At 34.4% G+C, this 15,762-nt stretch overlaps 1 protein-coding gene across 17 annotated transcripts in view; it reads right to left on the reverse strand.

Annotated features, from left to right (window-relative positions):
- Window positions 1-15,762, reverse strand: part of cacna1aa (calcium voltage-gated channel subunit alpha1 Aa) — a 156,179-nt gene that overhangs the window by 80,320 nt on the left and 60,097 nt on the right. For all 17 annotated transcript variants that reach the window (XR_015479900.1, XR_015479902.1, XR_015479903.1 and 14 more), the window contains 13 exons: window positions 13,808-13,960; window positions 13,522-13,709; window positions 8,094-8,197; window positions 6,572-6,687; window positions 6,283-6,339; window positions 5,245-5,319; window positions 4,500-4,706; window positions 3,164-3,276; window positions 2,610-2,722; window positions 2,358-2,489; window positions 2,160-2,232; window positions 1,962-2,079; window positions 161-228 (listed from right to left, as the gene is read on the reverse strand). Coding sequence is in view for 13 of the 17 variants with exons in the window: in XM_087242949.1 (XP_087099075.1) it covers window positions 161-228; window positions 1,962-2,079; window positions 2,160-2,232; window positions 2,358-2,489; window positions 2,610-2,722; window positions 3,164-3,276; window positions 4,500-4,706; window positions 5,245-5,319; window positions 6,283-6,339; window positions 6,572-6,687; window positions 8,094-8,197; window positions 13,522-13,709; window positions 13,808-13,960 (1,517 nt within the window). In the remaining 4 variants the exon portion in view is untranslated. The remainder of the gene's footprint in view (window positions 1-160; window positions 229-1,961; window positions 2,080-2,159; window positions 2,233-2,357; window positions 2,490-2,609; window positions 2,723-3,163; window positions 3,277-4,499; window positions 4,707-5,244; window positions 5,320-6,282; window positions 6,340-6,571; window positions 6,688-8,093; window positions 8,198-13,521; window positions 13,710-13,807; window positions 13,961-15,762) is intronic.

The following is a 15,762-nucleotide window of genomic DNA, read 5'->3' on the forward strand; positions in this document are numbered from 1 at the left end:
CGTACACAAGCACATTACATGCAGTATTGTCAAGGCCTCAGAATCATCTAATTTAACATAAATAAAATAAAATAAACATTTTATTTGAGAATGGTTGTGCATAAATTAAGCTTGTTCAAACATATTTGTTTGCTTGTTCGTCAACAATGCGTGTGTTTACCTTGGTCAGCTCTTGTGCATTGGCCAGGTTATCCACAGCGATAGCCAAGAACACATTGAGCAGTGTGTCTGTTCACAGATGAGTAAAGGAACTTTACATTAATGTGTGACTGGTGTACTCAATTATACATCAATACAATCACAACGATACAGCGTAAATTTGTTAGCATTCTTTACCAACTGTTTTTGAAGCACGATGTGAGCTGGAAGTATTAAAATTCAGTACATAGCATACTGTGAGTAGCTCAACAGTGCCACCATTTTTTATTTTTTTTGCAAGGACTTCTAAATGAGAGATACTGGGGCATTTTTCAGACTTTCTAGTGCCCACTTATTTTCTAATTAACTATTTCATTAGTATAGCTGATAAATACATTAATATAAATCATTAATATATGAATTAACTATTTAACTATGTATATTTCATAAACTTTAAGTTATCATAATTAGGTCTGTCACGATGTGCATTTTTTGTTGTGCGATATACTGCACCAAAATATATTGCGATAAACGATATTATTGGCATTTTAAGACCATTTTACGCCACTCATTATATACAGTATTGCCAGAATGACAATATAATATAATCGCAATGCAAGTACACTCCCCCAAGAACACATTACATTTTATTCTTCAGAAAACTTCATTTAATTATAGCCAATTTAACAATTTAATTTGGAATCAGAATGTGAAATTGCTTATCCTAAATATAAAATAATAAATGTTAACAAAAAAGTGCAAGGTAAAAAGTAACAGAGGCTGCGATATCTGCTACAAGATCTATTTTCATTCATCAGGCACCCGCTTGAAAATATAGGAAACTAATTTATTCATAGTAAATACTATAGTGTTTTTGTTTAACCATACTGACAATGACACCTCCAATAGATAGAGATGTTCCACAATCAGCTAAAATGTTGCTAGAATCAGTTTTCATGCATGAGCAATATACATATACATATATATATATATATATATATATATACATATACATATATACATATACATATGCATATATATATATATATATATATATACACATATATATATATATACATATATATATACATATATATATAGCATCACCAAAAATTATTGAGGTCAGGTCCATTTGTTGTGCGATCTGCCAATATATTAATTATTGTGACAGGACTAATCATAATAGAACAACTAAATAGTATTATCGTGCCATTTTCACTCACAATTTCTTCAAGTTTAAGCAAATTTTTATATTGACAGCTGGTCATAAAGATGTTATGTGTGCACAAGATATAACAAAAGATTGTCTTAAATAAAACACTAAAATGCAGTAAAAGTGCCTTTTGAACTTGATGAAGTTGATGTATTCATGTCCTCAATTCCTAAATCATTCATCAACCTTGTCCAGAGCAAACAATATGAATCTACTTTGTAACTTATTCAGTTAATACATACGTTCTTCATTGTAGTATATGTGAAGTAGCATATAAAATTAAAGTCTAAATCCTTAGTTTAAACATTCTCAGATAAAAAGCCTGAAGTGTTTATTTGTTTTGTTTGTTCTGAGAACAAACGTGACTTTCTTTTCCTCACCTGAACTTGACAAACTCCAAATCAACATTCTGAGGCAATTAATAATGCATAAATTGGAGGCCAAAAAAATACAACACTACAGGTTTGCTAGGACACTAGACAATCAAAAGTTATGCATGTACAATTAGATTACTACAAATGTGTTATTAAAATAATAGCTGTATAGACTCAGGAGTCAATACTGCTGGTGCATTTGGAAATCAAGAAAATTGTTTTGTGTGTTTGGATACAGTTGCCGAAGAGCGTAAGAACGATGAAGAAGACTGAGAAGACCATGCCCTTTTTGACTCCACCCTGAGACTCGATCCCATCATACATCACCATGTTCCAGTCTTCACCGGTCAGGATCTGATGTAAAGGAGAGAAAGGTCAATCCTGGATCAATGCGATCAATGACTGCTCACTGTTTGACAGGCACATTTACTCACCTGAAACACTGTCATTATTGCTGCAGGAAAAGTATCAAAGTTCGTTGGGGGTGTGCCGGCTTCAAAATTAAACCTGAAGAGATTAAATTATGGTTAAGTTTCTAGATTATATAATATGGACAGAGCGGAACCAAACATAAAAAGATAACATAAAAATAAAAATAAAATCACAAACAGTATTTAGTATTTTATACTGACTGTCCCCCAAACAGCTGCATCCCCAGCAAAGCAAAGACCACAATGAAGAGGAAAAGGAGGAAGAGTAAACTGATAATGGACTTCATGGAATTTAGCAAAGACACCACCAGGTTCCTCAGAGACGCCCAATACCTGAGAAAAGGGAAATGGTGAGACGTTTAAGACACTTGAGCCATGCTAAAGTGGAAATTCTAGTGGACAAAAGATTGGGATAGAGAGACAGACATGGGACTTGAGACATTAGAGACTCACTTGGTCACTTTGAAGATCCTCAGTAACCTGAGAGCTCGTAACACACTGATCCCAAATGAGGTTCCTGGCTGGATCATAGCCCAGAGCACCTCGAAAATGCTGCCACAAATGACCTGTACCACACACAAAAACAAAAAGCACACACATAAAAACACAAATTTAAAGATCATTCAATAACAGCAAGCCAGACAATCAAATCACCTAACTAGTATCTGCACTTTTGTTTAGCTTTCAGTAAAAAAATAACAAAAATATCCTTAAAACAAGACATGTTTACAGTGCAAAATATCCTCAGACACAAATACCCATATTAAAACTTAAGATGTCTTTAGAATTTAAAGTTGAAGTGTTTGTATTACTATTTGTATTTGTTATTATTAAATCAAAACACTCAAAATACTAAAAGACTAATTAAGAAATACATTTATTTGCAAAGTATTATGCATTAAAGAAACTCTTCAGTTACATAAACCATTTTTAGTACAACTTGTATACTGTGTTCAGATTATTATTATTTTATAATACAGAAGAAAGGAAGAGAAGAAGAAACTCACAATGCAGTCAAAACAGTTGAAGGAGGAGTGAAAATAAGGTCTGGTGCCCAGTCCGTACATCTTAATACACATCTCTGACATAAAGATGCCCAGAAAGATGAACTCAGCAAAGTCTGGATTAAGGACAGAAAATAAACACCAAGAGAAAAAAGCATATTTATAAACAACAACTTAATGAAGCAAGCATTTCATTTAATAAATCTTGGGTCACAAAATGCAAGCACATTAAACAAATGTTTTGTGCACATTAATAATTTATAAGGTAATAAATAAGGTTTTAAAGCTGTATCCTTTTACGTCGTTTGTTCCAATAATTATGTGGCGAAATTTATTCGATTGTCTTGTTAAAAGCACCTTATGTGCAACTGCTTTCACTTGCAGAAGCGTTGTGTCTCCTAAAATAATGACATATTTAAACTCAAATTAATATTCTGTGTTGAATTATTTACTTCTGGGAGGTAGCCCGGTAATTGCAGGGATAATGTACATTCTACTGGCTAATACCACAAAATAAATCACTTCAAGATACAAGAAGCTGAAAGATCACACCATCAGGGTTTATTCTGCAATAGCACCTGCTATTATATACATTACATTACATTATTCCTACATGTTGAAGTTTGTCACGTGATACTTTAAAGGCACCCAGAACCGGAAGCTGAGACCGTTATTTGTTGTTTTGTTTTGTATTTGTATTTCTTTCTAGAGAAACGGAATATTAAATGACACAACATTGGGCGTGGATTGTTTTTTTCTACCACAAGCTGAATGGATGTAGTAAAGTAGGTATTTCATACAGAAAGATCGGGGGGAGTGTTTGAGTAGAGTTATTACAACTTAACAGGCACCTCCTCCTCACCATTTGTTATCTAAACTGACAGTTGGAGGGGTGTGGTTAATTACAGTAGCCATGCACAATTCCTAAGAGATACGTAATCTGACAATTTAATTAAAAAATAAACAGGGAGTGCTTCTTCAGATTTCAATTAAAGATTGGAAGGGCAAACAATTTTTTCCTCTTAATGACATGCACAAATGTATTATTCACCTCAAAACTAGAAATATGAGCAAACAAAATCATATGTTTAGTTTTGATTTTTCGGAAACTTTAAATGCTTCCATATGAATGTTTTAACAATATTATTCCACTATTCTAATAGCGTTATAATTGCGTAGTGTACTCTAAAATATGATATTATCAATGATTTTTAGATCTATTTATTAATCATTTCTGGGTTTGATTTGAAATGGACTTTTTACATCAAAATACAAAAAAGTTTGCAAATCCATGCAGGTCTATTGATGAGTGAGAAGACAGGTGAATAGGCAGACTTACAAAGGAAGTCAGAGAGTGTTTCGGGCTGGTCATAATGAACCACAGCCACACACAGTGTGTTGAGTCCCACCAGACACAGAACAGTCCAGTAGAATGCTTGAGTCTTCACAATACGCCTAATGAAGAATCTTAGCCGACGCTCCTTTTTATGGAAGGAAGAGCCCTCCAATTTGGAGCTTTTCAGACTGCCCCGTGCAAACGGAGAACCTGATGAAGAGAAAACAACAGATAACATGAACAGCAGGGAAATGAGACTCAATACATTTCAATGAATAGGGGATAAAATGAAAAGAAAAAAATATACTAATTCACATTAATAAATATAATTTTTGGACTCAACTATAGGTTAGTGTATAGTAAATTACAGGAACAATCTCCATGGAGAAATACGAGGTTGAGGTTCCTATTGCTAAGAGGAACAATGGTTCCCAACAAAAGTAGATGACAGCACATTACGACACAATTTTTAATTTCATGTTGAATTAACCTTTTAATAAACCATGGATTTTAAGCTGTCCTTCAAAAAAAAAATATATATATATATATATATATATATATACATATATATATATATATATATATATATATATATATATATATATATATATATATATATATATATATATATATATATATATACATACATACATACATACATACACACACACAAACCTATAGCTTTTATGCCATATCAGCCCTAATAAATGTACAGATATGTATGTTTTTAATTAAAACTCAAGTGCACCTATATCTCCATCTCCATCCTCTGCATCCAACAGATCTGTTTTACTCTTCTTGATGGTGGGCCTCCTTCTCGAGCCTGTGTACAACAGACCAAAATTACTCAGTTGCAACATAACAATCACTGCATAAAATATTCAACACCATATTTTCCAGAACAATCTGAAACATGCTGCAACTTGTGTTATACTGCAATTTATAAAACATTTAACGTTATTTACAGCATTATTCATTTTAATCATGCAAATGGCCCTGTTATAACGTCTTTAAAAACTCATTTATATTTTACTATTTATTTTTTTTTTACTTTTAAAGTGCCATTAGCTATTGACTTGCATTATATAAAATTACGAAGACCATGTTTTTAGCTAAAACCTTCTTTATATGCTTAATATGCTACTGAAGAAATAACTCATATACATCTTGGATGGCCTGAGGGTGAGTAAATTAACAGCTGATGTACATTAACTGGTGAACTAACCCTTTAAATCCAAACAATCAAGATGTGCGCACAGTGATTGCTGTGCAATTCGTTTGTTTAATGCACTATGTATCCTTTTCAATACTAAACTGAAAGTTAAAAAAAAACTTCAATGGATTATTTGAAGTGGATTAAACATTTATTTTTATTTACTGTTATTTTGCTTTAGTTATAAATTATATTATATTATCTGATTTATACATTACAACATTACTTTCTTCAAAAATATGGTAGATAGAAAATACATAAGCACATTGATAGAAAATATGAGACTTTTTGGAGGTGTAGCATGTTTACTATATGGATCATATAGAAAAATCTGACATTTTGATGTAAGCTACAGATGAATGGTCCATGTACATACATGTACTGCTCATGAACAACATTAACTGCACTTATAGACATGAAGTATACAATATCACTCCTTCAGCAAAGCCAACATGATATTGATATCTCTCTTCCTTTAAAATGGGAAATCAACACCTAGTCCCAATGAGGGACCAAAGAGAGGAGAAGAGGGGGATGAAAAGGAAGGAAGGATGGAAGAGTTCATGTAAATACCATCAAAGGGCATTCGGTCATCTGGGTCATTGTCCTCGTCAGCCAGAATCACTTCTTCTACACACAACCAAACAAAATTCGAATCAAACCACTGCAAAAATTATGAACGTGGGGATAATTGCTTGTGCTTAAAAAATGCCTTTTGCAACAATTCCTACATTATCAGCATGTTCCAAGACTGAGACGTACATGTGTAAAGACATCCGTATCAAATGAGACAGGCTACTATCTGTATTCTTGGCTTCAGCTGCTCTCCGGAGTATTTAATGGCTCTTTCTATGGCATTTACCTGCTTTGCAGATCCACTCCAGATATCCGTTCAGCTCTCTCTCTATCTGCTGCTGACGCTTCAGCTTTAGGAACTCGCTCCTGTTCTCCACACGCTCCCTTTCTTTGGCAAACTCTCTGTATTGCACACACGCAATAAAATTAATGCTCAACTACAGACGATTGCCTGAAAAGCATACACACTAGATAATTAAGACAAATCCTTTTTGGTCATTGTTAAGACTATCAGAATCACTGGATAACTTCCTTCTTGGTTGTTTGAGAATTAATTGAGGCCCTCATTTGAGTTAATTTGTGGTCAAAATTGGACAAAATTAAAATGAAGGAGAGAATTATTATTATTACGTAGTTTAAAAACATAATCCATAAGTTACAATAAACTATTAGGTGCATTTTTAGTCTTCTGATGTTCTGATGTTTTTAAAAATGTTTCATAAATATAAAAAAATGAATAAATAAAATAAAATAGTAAAATGTATCAAACTGATTGTATGACTAAGAAATTAAACTGAAATAAACAGTATCCAGACAACACGAAAACGGTTATTCGAGATAAAAATTATTTGTATTCTTTTTATTATTATAGTAAATCTAACTCATATATAGCTGTATGTATGTAAAATACACATTTTGACATCCATGTCATAAATAAACATTGCATGTCTTTACATTTGTGTGCAATAAAATAATTACACAAAGATTCTGGTTTACATAGATCACTAATGGATATTAAAACTTTTAAATTAAAATTTTCTCAGTACATTTATTTATTTATTTATTAAATACATTTATTTATTTATTTATTTATCTATCAAAAGTGTCCTGGCATTAGCTCCACAAAAAAATAAATAAATTGAAAACTAAATGTAGGCTGTGGAGAAATTCCATTTATAAAATAAACATTCATTGTTAATGTCTTAAGGTATTGAAAATCATCATATACAATTGAAGTCAAAACTATTATACCCCCTTTAAGGCAGGATAGGGTAATTAAGCAAGTTATTGTATGTTATTGTATGTTGTTGTTATTTTTTTTTATTAAAAACTGCTTTTATTCCAGCCAAAATAAAACAAATAAGACTTTCTCTATAAGAAAAAAAATTACCAGACATACTGTGAAAATTTCCTTGCTCTGTTAAACATCATTTGGGAAATATTTTAAAAAGAAAAAAAAAAAACTCAAAAGGGGGGCTAATAATTCTGACTCCAACTGCATATATTTGTAATACATCTATATGTTCTAATCTTAACATGGATGTGTCATCTATTCATTCGCAATATTTACAAAAATAAGTGTAATATATGTCAATAATATATTGTCAACAAATGACAATTCCAATCAGAAATTAGGGATATAGCTATTTGCCACATATTACATTTCTATATAAGAAATCTAATACATGTATATGTAATAAATGAAAGTCATGCGCAGACAATTAGACAATGCGCCGACAGTGTGAACCTAAAAGAACATGAGAAATGAATGTTAGAACAGCTCACAATCCCCGAGAGACGCTCCTTACCCTGACAGCACACCCAGCACAAGATTGAGCATGAAGAAAGAGCCAATGATGATGAGCGGGATGAAGTACATCCAGTTCCATGCACTCCCTGCAGCATCATTGCTCTGAAACAGCAGAAAACAGCCCCGTCAAAAATATCAGGCAAACATCCAAACATTGTTTTTTCTCTCTCGCTCCAGCTGAGAATACAGTTTGTTCATCTGGTTGTCTTTGCACTTGTCTTCCCAAGACTCCATATTTTTATTGGGTATTTTTTTATAAAGGTGAACTGGAAATCTGAGCCCACTAACAGGAGGAGGAGGAGGAGGAGATCTCTGACAGCAGCAGTGGCAGATCTTAGGACACCACGTACCATGCGATGTGCAACCTGAGACTGGCAAGCATCTGGCAGGGGCTGCTTCATCTGTGGTGGGCACAGCTGGGTGCTCGGCACCACTGCACCCTGCCACTGCAAAGAGGAACAAATGGGCAGCCATCTTGTGTGGCACTGCTCCACTGGCCGCCTCTAGGGAAGGAGCCCAAGCTACAAAAGCCCAGATGGAAACAGCCCACAAGTGCTGCTTTAGGGATAATGCAGATGATATTACAATCTCTGCACATTGTGGTGTTTATAAAATGAGTTTTTATATTAAGGGGCTAGCCAAATTTTTAAATTGTGTCATTGTTTATGTTGTTTAAAACTGATTTCTATTTTCTACAGAAAGCAAAATAAGATGTTTATAAGAATGCCCAAGCTATTTTCTTCCATAAAATGAACCTTGATTATGTGCATGGGCTTTATTTTTTCTTTTTGATACTTTGTTTTTAATCTTTTCTATTGCAACAGGCTATGCTGAAATGCTACTAATCGAGTCCACAAAAATTGCCCCTTAGGCAACAATGAAGTATAAAACAACAACAACAAAAAATAAATCATCCATTATTCAATATAAAATTAGAATTTTCAATTTGCATTTCATAGTCACTTTTAAAAAACGCTGAAATGTTAAGCAGGAGATGGCATATATTTACGAGGGTTTCTTAAATCTTAAAGGTCTAAGAAACCCTCGAGTACTTTTTTTGGAATTTGTGTGTATTGAGCATTATTTAAGACAATGTTAGCATCTGTCAACTTTAATTGTGGATAAACCTGCATAATTTTGAGCTTTTATTAGCTACTTTCATCTTCCGGGTTCAAAATCATATTTGGGGTGGGATCAAAATCGGTAACGTAGTGCGCATCTGCTAGCTGAGTGATGACTCGTCATTTTTTAATTATTAATTATAGATTGAGTTTCTTATCCTATAAGAAGATCCTGCTTCTTAATCATTCATGACATCATGTGCTTTCCGATGACAGACTAATTTGAACAGAACACAGATCCGCCAAGCTGTGAGACAGCACACGACACACAGTATTTAGCCGTTCATGAAGGCTTGTATGTGTTCGTTTTTATGATCCACAGAGTTTGTTGCATGGCTTTCTCTGCAATGCTGTCAGGGCCACGAATAAAGCCAAGCTGTTTGTGTGCAGCAAGCATTTTTGTCAGGAGAGCTGTACGAGAATTGGAGAATGGCGGATTTAGTCTTTTATCAGTTGAAATTGTTACCATTCAGACACATCACCTATCCATACTGCTGTGTTCGCTATATGTTTAAAAACTCTCCAGATTACCAGAAAGGCTAATGGTAGGAACAGGGAAAGAGACCTGCTGCACTGCTATACACTATGTCTGCATTCTGAAAGGGGATTCAGGAGGAAAGAAGTCCTACTCATTTAGTGTTCATATAAACATGACTATCTTTAAAATGATATAACAAACTGTGATTATGTATTATATGAAATTATGAATAGCCTATAGTATATGTAGCAGGCATTCAATTACGTACTGTTTATTTCTTTGCATTTTAACTTTTTAAACTATAAAAGCTTGCATCTCCTCATGGTTTGTATCTGATTTTTTTTTTCTTAAGCTGGTGATCTAACAAAAGCCACGCCCACTCCTCCTTTCCTCACGCCCATCATGAAGCATTTTTTGAAAAAATTGTGGGGTAGACTTGAACTGAAGAGGGGGGTTGGGGGGGGGGGGGGGGGGGATGGGGTTAAATTTAAAACTTTTATGACATAGATAATAAAATATTTTAATAACTAAAACTTAAAAGAACCTGTTAGCAAATGGTCCCATGGATGTCAAAGTCTGTTTATGAAACCAGAGATGCCAATAAGAACTTTAATTTTAAGATCAATGCATTTAGCAGACAGTTTTATCCAAAGCAATTTACAAAAGCAATTAATGAAAGAGCCAGCAATATCTGCAATATATAATGGCATTTTGTTGTAGCCATGCCTCATTATTATCCTCCATGTCCCTTTTTCTGTCTCCCTTGATCTGCCCTACTTCCTCTCCGTCCGCTCCTTCAGCCTCTCTGCATGTCTGAGAGCTCTGAAAGCCCCAGTATGTACTGCAGCTTTTTTGCTATTAAATTTTCATAGGTTTCTTTCTCAGCAGCTGTAAGAATAACTTCAGTTGAGCAGGGTCTGTTATATATATAGCCCCGTTCACCGGAGAGAGGAGGAAAACAGGAGGAGGGGGGAAAAAAGCTGGGGCAAGTAGAAATCAGCGATTTGGAGATGCAGGAGGATTTTTAAAAAATAAAACAAAACAAGGATAAAAATACAGTAAGACCAAATGTGAAATGATGACATCTGGTGCAGAACTGCAAGCCTTAGTCATACGGAATCACCACCCTCAGACTTATTTCTCATTGCCAAGATCATTTTTAAAATAACCCTTTAATCCTGCAGGTAAATTGGCTGTTGATTTGCATGCAACGTTGACGTGTCATTGGGATTAAACTGCTCCCTGAGGTAACATCATTAGTATGTGGAAATCTTGAACATGGCATTGACATCACTGGCCTATTTTTTGTGGCAGAGGGCGGGCGAGGAAACGACGCTCTCTCTTCAGAGTGGACAGGCTGGCCACCTGCGATAAGACTATAAATGCACTGACTCTATAGGGCAGATTTTGCTTACTGTATGTCTGCCAGTGAAAGGTATGGGGATGTGGATTAGGCGGGCCTGTTCGGTCCTATAGCTTATTTACTTTATGATAATCTCATAGTTGAAGTAATCAGCAATTCTTTACTCTGAGCAATACATTTAAAAAAAAACGAAATAATGCAGGATGTCCAGGGGAAAAGGTGACATCAACCAACCAATCTAAAATCCATTTGAGAAAAAAAAAAGTAGTGTATGAATATAAGCATGCTATAAGAGTGTAAAAGAGTGCTGTACTGCTATTTGAAATGCAGCAAATACACACACACACAAACATTCAAAATGGCATTTATAAAATAAGGTTGCATATCTGATACCAAATACATTGGAAAGAGTAATAACATGGAATATTTTATTTACTAATGAAGCAAGAACCTTGAGAAATAAATTTAATATGCTGATTTGCCTCTCAATACGCTTTTTCATATTCATTACAAGAATGTTTAATAGAAAGTTGAAGAGTATTAGACTAAAGCAGAAAGCCTTTGTAACGTCAGAAACTGCCTTTTAATTATTTCAGTAACATGCATTGATGAGCGATCACCTCATCTTTTATTCACACTCAAGTTGTTCTAAGCATCTGATTATCTTTCTTCAGTTAAAACCAAAGATAAAAAACCAAGATATTATAAAGAAAGTTGGAAAATACAGACAGTGACATTTATATTAGGAACAAAAATACTATGGAAGTCAGTTTCTGTCTTTCCAGCATTCTTCAATATGTTTTCTTTTGTTTTCAACAGAAAAAAGAAACTCAAACTTGTTTGAAGTAGGGTTTGAAATGAGTAAATGATGAGAGTTGCATTTTTGAGAAAACTATCCCTTTATGCAAGGATGCATTAAACTGATCAAAAGTGACAGTAATGGAAAAGACATTTATAAACATTACAAATGCATTGTACTTTTAAAACAATTCTATGAATGTTTTGAATTGTTATACTGAAGTGAATTTGTTGAAATTTGACACCAAACACATTTACAGATAAATTATTTCTTAAACTGATAACAATACTTGCAAAAAATATATTGCTAATAGATGCTGTTATTTTGAACTTTCTAATCCTCAAAAAATTCTGTACAGTTTACGTTAAAAATTTAAAAATAAAATAAAATATTTTTTTTTTATTTTAGTTAAAATTCTAAAACTAAACCCAAAAAAACATAATATAACATATAATAATAACTTTTAAGCCTTATCATTACAGAAATTATTTAAATATTTAATTCTATTAATGTATCATTTGTTTAATATAATTACATTTAAAGCATTCATTTTTTTACTAAAAATTCATTAAAAAATTTAAATTGATAAAAAAAATATTTTTAAGTCACTGAAAAACAATTCATCTTTATTAAAAAGAAAAAGAAAAAGAAAAGTCTTAGGGTCCTTTACCAATGAGGGGTCCGGTATGGAACGGTACAGTTTGGTACAGGTCACCTTTATCAGGGTTGCCCTTTTGGTGGGCGTGGTGTACGACCGAAAGTTGCAGTCGACATTATTGTCGCTTGAGGAAATGTCAAAGAAAAGCTGTACAGGTCGTTTACATATCATATGAGAAGCACTTTACACAAAACAGAGATTTTATACACATATACCAATTACAGAAAAACTACACACAACATACATTTAGGTCTTATTTGGGTTCAAAATGACACGAAATATAGAGTCAGTGCAAACCTCTCATCTCTCGCATTTGAGTGTTTCTGACAGGATTTCAGAAGCACTTCAATAATCACGCATACGTTATTATCATAAGCTCAAGTTTGTTATGTCAAATATAGACGCATGGCAAGCACACAAGCTTTCAATAAAGTGAAACCACTCGTGCTTTTAGACGGCCTCATAAACAACCACGGGACATGACAGATTCTGCTGTTCTTCTTGGGTTTGTGGCTGCTCCTCAAGACGATAAACAAAGTTTGTTTGAGCTAGGGTTGACCATGGGTTGTTATTATATGTATATATTATGACGGTGTAACGGCTGTGTTTTTAAAAATGGCACTTCCTTTGTTTTCATTCTCCTGGCTTGTGCACACGACGTTTCTCTGTATAACCAAAACCTTTTGGTGTGTTATATTTATACCCTTTAGAAAGGGTACCCAAAAGTGGTACGGTACGGTTCGCTTTTGTTACGTTAGAAATGGCCATAAAAGCATACCAAACCATACTGTGCCATACAGCACCCCTTAATTATACTTAAATTATCCTTAAAATAGGATTTTGGTAAAAAAAAAAAAAAATGAATTATTCTACTTCAGGTCTCTTTTGATTTTTGTCATTTTAATCATGTCAATAAATAAAGAAAAAAATATAATAATAATAATAACAATAATAATAATAATAAGGAAACTGTATTGCATCATTAAAAAACTTTCTGTGAGACTTACATAGTACAGCAGATCAGTCCAGCCCTCCATGGTGATGCACTGAAAGACTGTGAGGACGGCAAACAGGATGTTGTCAAACTGAGTAATACCATAGTTCGGTCCAAGCCAGTACTTTTTGCATACGGTTCCATTAGGACATATTCGAGCGGGAACCTCCTCCCCACATGGAAACTCCTCCCGGATCTCATCTAATAGAAAGACCAAAACACAATTAATGACACCGTTATACTTGAGTAACAGTTTCGAAGATAATAATATGAGGAAGTCTCTGAACAAACAGGCCTACCGGTGATCTTGTCAAAGCAAGTGGTGTGAAATTTGCCCATGTAGAACTCCAGACCAATGATTGCGAACATGAGGATGGCAAAGAAGAGCAGCAAACCGATCTGAAGCAGAGGGATCATGGCCTTCATGATGGATTTCAGCACGACCTGTAAGCCTGGAGGAAAGAAAACAAGATTGTTGGCAATGGCTCCATATCTGGACTAGCCATGTTTCCACGGTAATTCCAGTTGTCTAAGCTTCCTTGAGGCCAACGGCTGGGTTTTTCTGCCGCTGAATACCTTGGGCCATAGTGGGTTAGCTGGGACTTTGGGGTGGGGTGAAAGGCAAAGTCGAGTAAAAAAAGATCTGCAGCAAGATGTCCATTTCACTAGTTTAATCATGCACAGATGTAGAGTACAAACACAAACAAAAGAAAGAACGGAGAACAGACAGTACTGAAGAGTTGAAGATGCCTGGACTCTCCTGAGAATTTGGGCTGAGGAGAATATTCAAAGACAGATTGAGGGTATCTGCTGAAATGAGGGTGTTTTAAAGTAGATTGCTAGTTCAGGGATAGTTTTAAAAGTTGGTATGCAATGTCAACTAACATTACAGCATATGAGTAAAGGAAAATAATAAATGAAAGTACATTTGTACGTATAAATAGATATATCATATTATGTTGAAGAGTAGCACATAATTTCGTCGCTTCTGTTCTTTATCTTGACCGTTTTGTGATGATGCAATGGTGCACTTCATCTGTGTGATTCTGATTTCTTCCTGCTGAACTAGACAAGTTGTCTTATGTTTGATTTGAGGGGATGCTAAGGATAGTTTTTGTGCTGCACTGTGATATATTGGCCACAAAGTAAAAAAAAAAACAATGATTTCGGCCTAGCTGCTGGAGCTCTGGGGCTATTGGCCCCAGTCGGCCTGATGAAAGGCCTGGCTCACACTGGCTTGACAGTGGAAAAGTGACTATGGTCAGAGTTTTTAGTCTTTGTTTTTTGCAGTATAAATCTGCATTTAAAAACTTGTTGCTTTGTAATGTAGCACAAAGGGTATAATGCAAACTTCAAATAATCATATTTCAAAAATAGCGAATGAGCATCATAAAAGTAAGAATTATGAATTTTGCACCATATTGGAGTCCTCTAAGGTCATAATACAGTTTTGCAGGATGAAATTTCATTCTCCCGACACAAAGCCCTCAAACTATATTTCTGGTTGCATTTTTTTAACACTTTAAGGCCCAATCCCAATTCTATTTTTGTACCCCTACCCCTTTCCTTTGGCCCTTAAAACAGAGTGTGAAGGGGAAGGGCTTCAAAATTTACCCCTAAAAAAATGGGACACTACTACAGCACATGCACACACCATCATATGTCATCCTGATCTCTTGCTTCATATTACATCAGACGATCGCGACTGCTGTAGTTATTCCAGCTGCGTTATTTTTTGGTATTTATCTTCAGGAATTTACAGAAGCCTTATATTATGTTATCATCACGATCTAATATGGCAAAAAGATCATAAACATATTGTTCAATTGCACAGTGGCCAATTGACACACGAAAACAACATCAACATTATACCAGACACTGTAAAAGCACATTCTCAACCACTAGACTATTTTGAAAGGGTATTCCAGTGTCATCAAGTGACAGAATGTTGTGGGACTGCTGTACAGGAGTTATTATTAGGGATTATAGATAGGGAAAATTATTGTTTTTTTATTTTAGCGTTTTCTTTAAAAAGCATGACGATAAAACACGAAAGCGGTTATGAATGTTTTAAAACATGTGCTTGTTTGTTGTAAAAAAATATTCTGAATAATGACAAAAAATACTAATTTGTGGATCTCCAGGCGCTGCTATGTTGCCGTTGTGGCTGGTGTATTCTGGGAAAGTTTCTTACCCCTTGGTTTCGAGTGTAGTCCTAAAAAAAATCTCTGTTTGAAGGGGTATCTACCCCTTC

This window comes from Danio rerio, chromosome 3 (genome assembly GCF_052040795.2).
Source record: "Danio rerio strain M-AB ecotype USA chromosome 3, GRCz13ab, whole genome shotgun sequence".
Classification (NCBI taxonomy): Eukaryota; Metazoa; Chordata; class Actinopteri; order Cypriniformes; family Danionidae; genus Danio; species Danio rerio.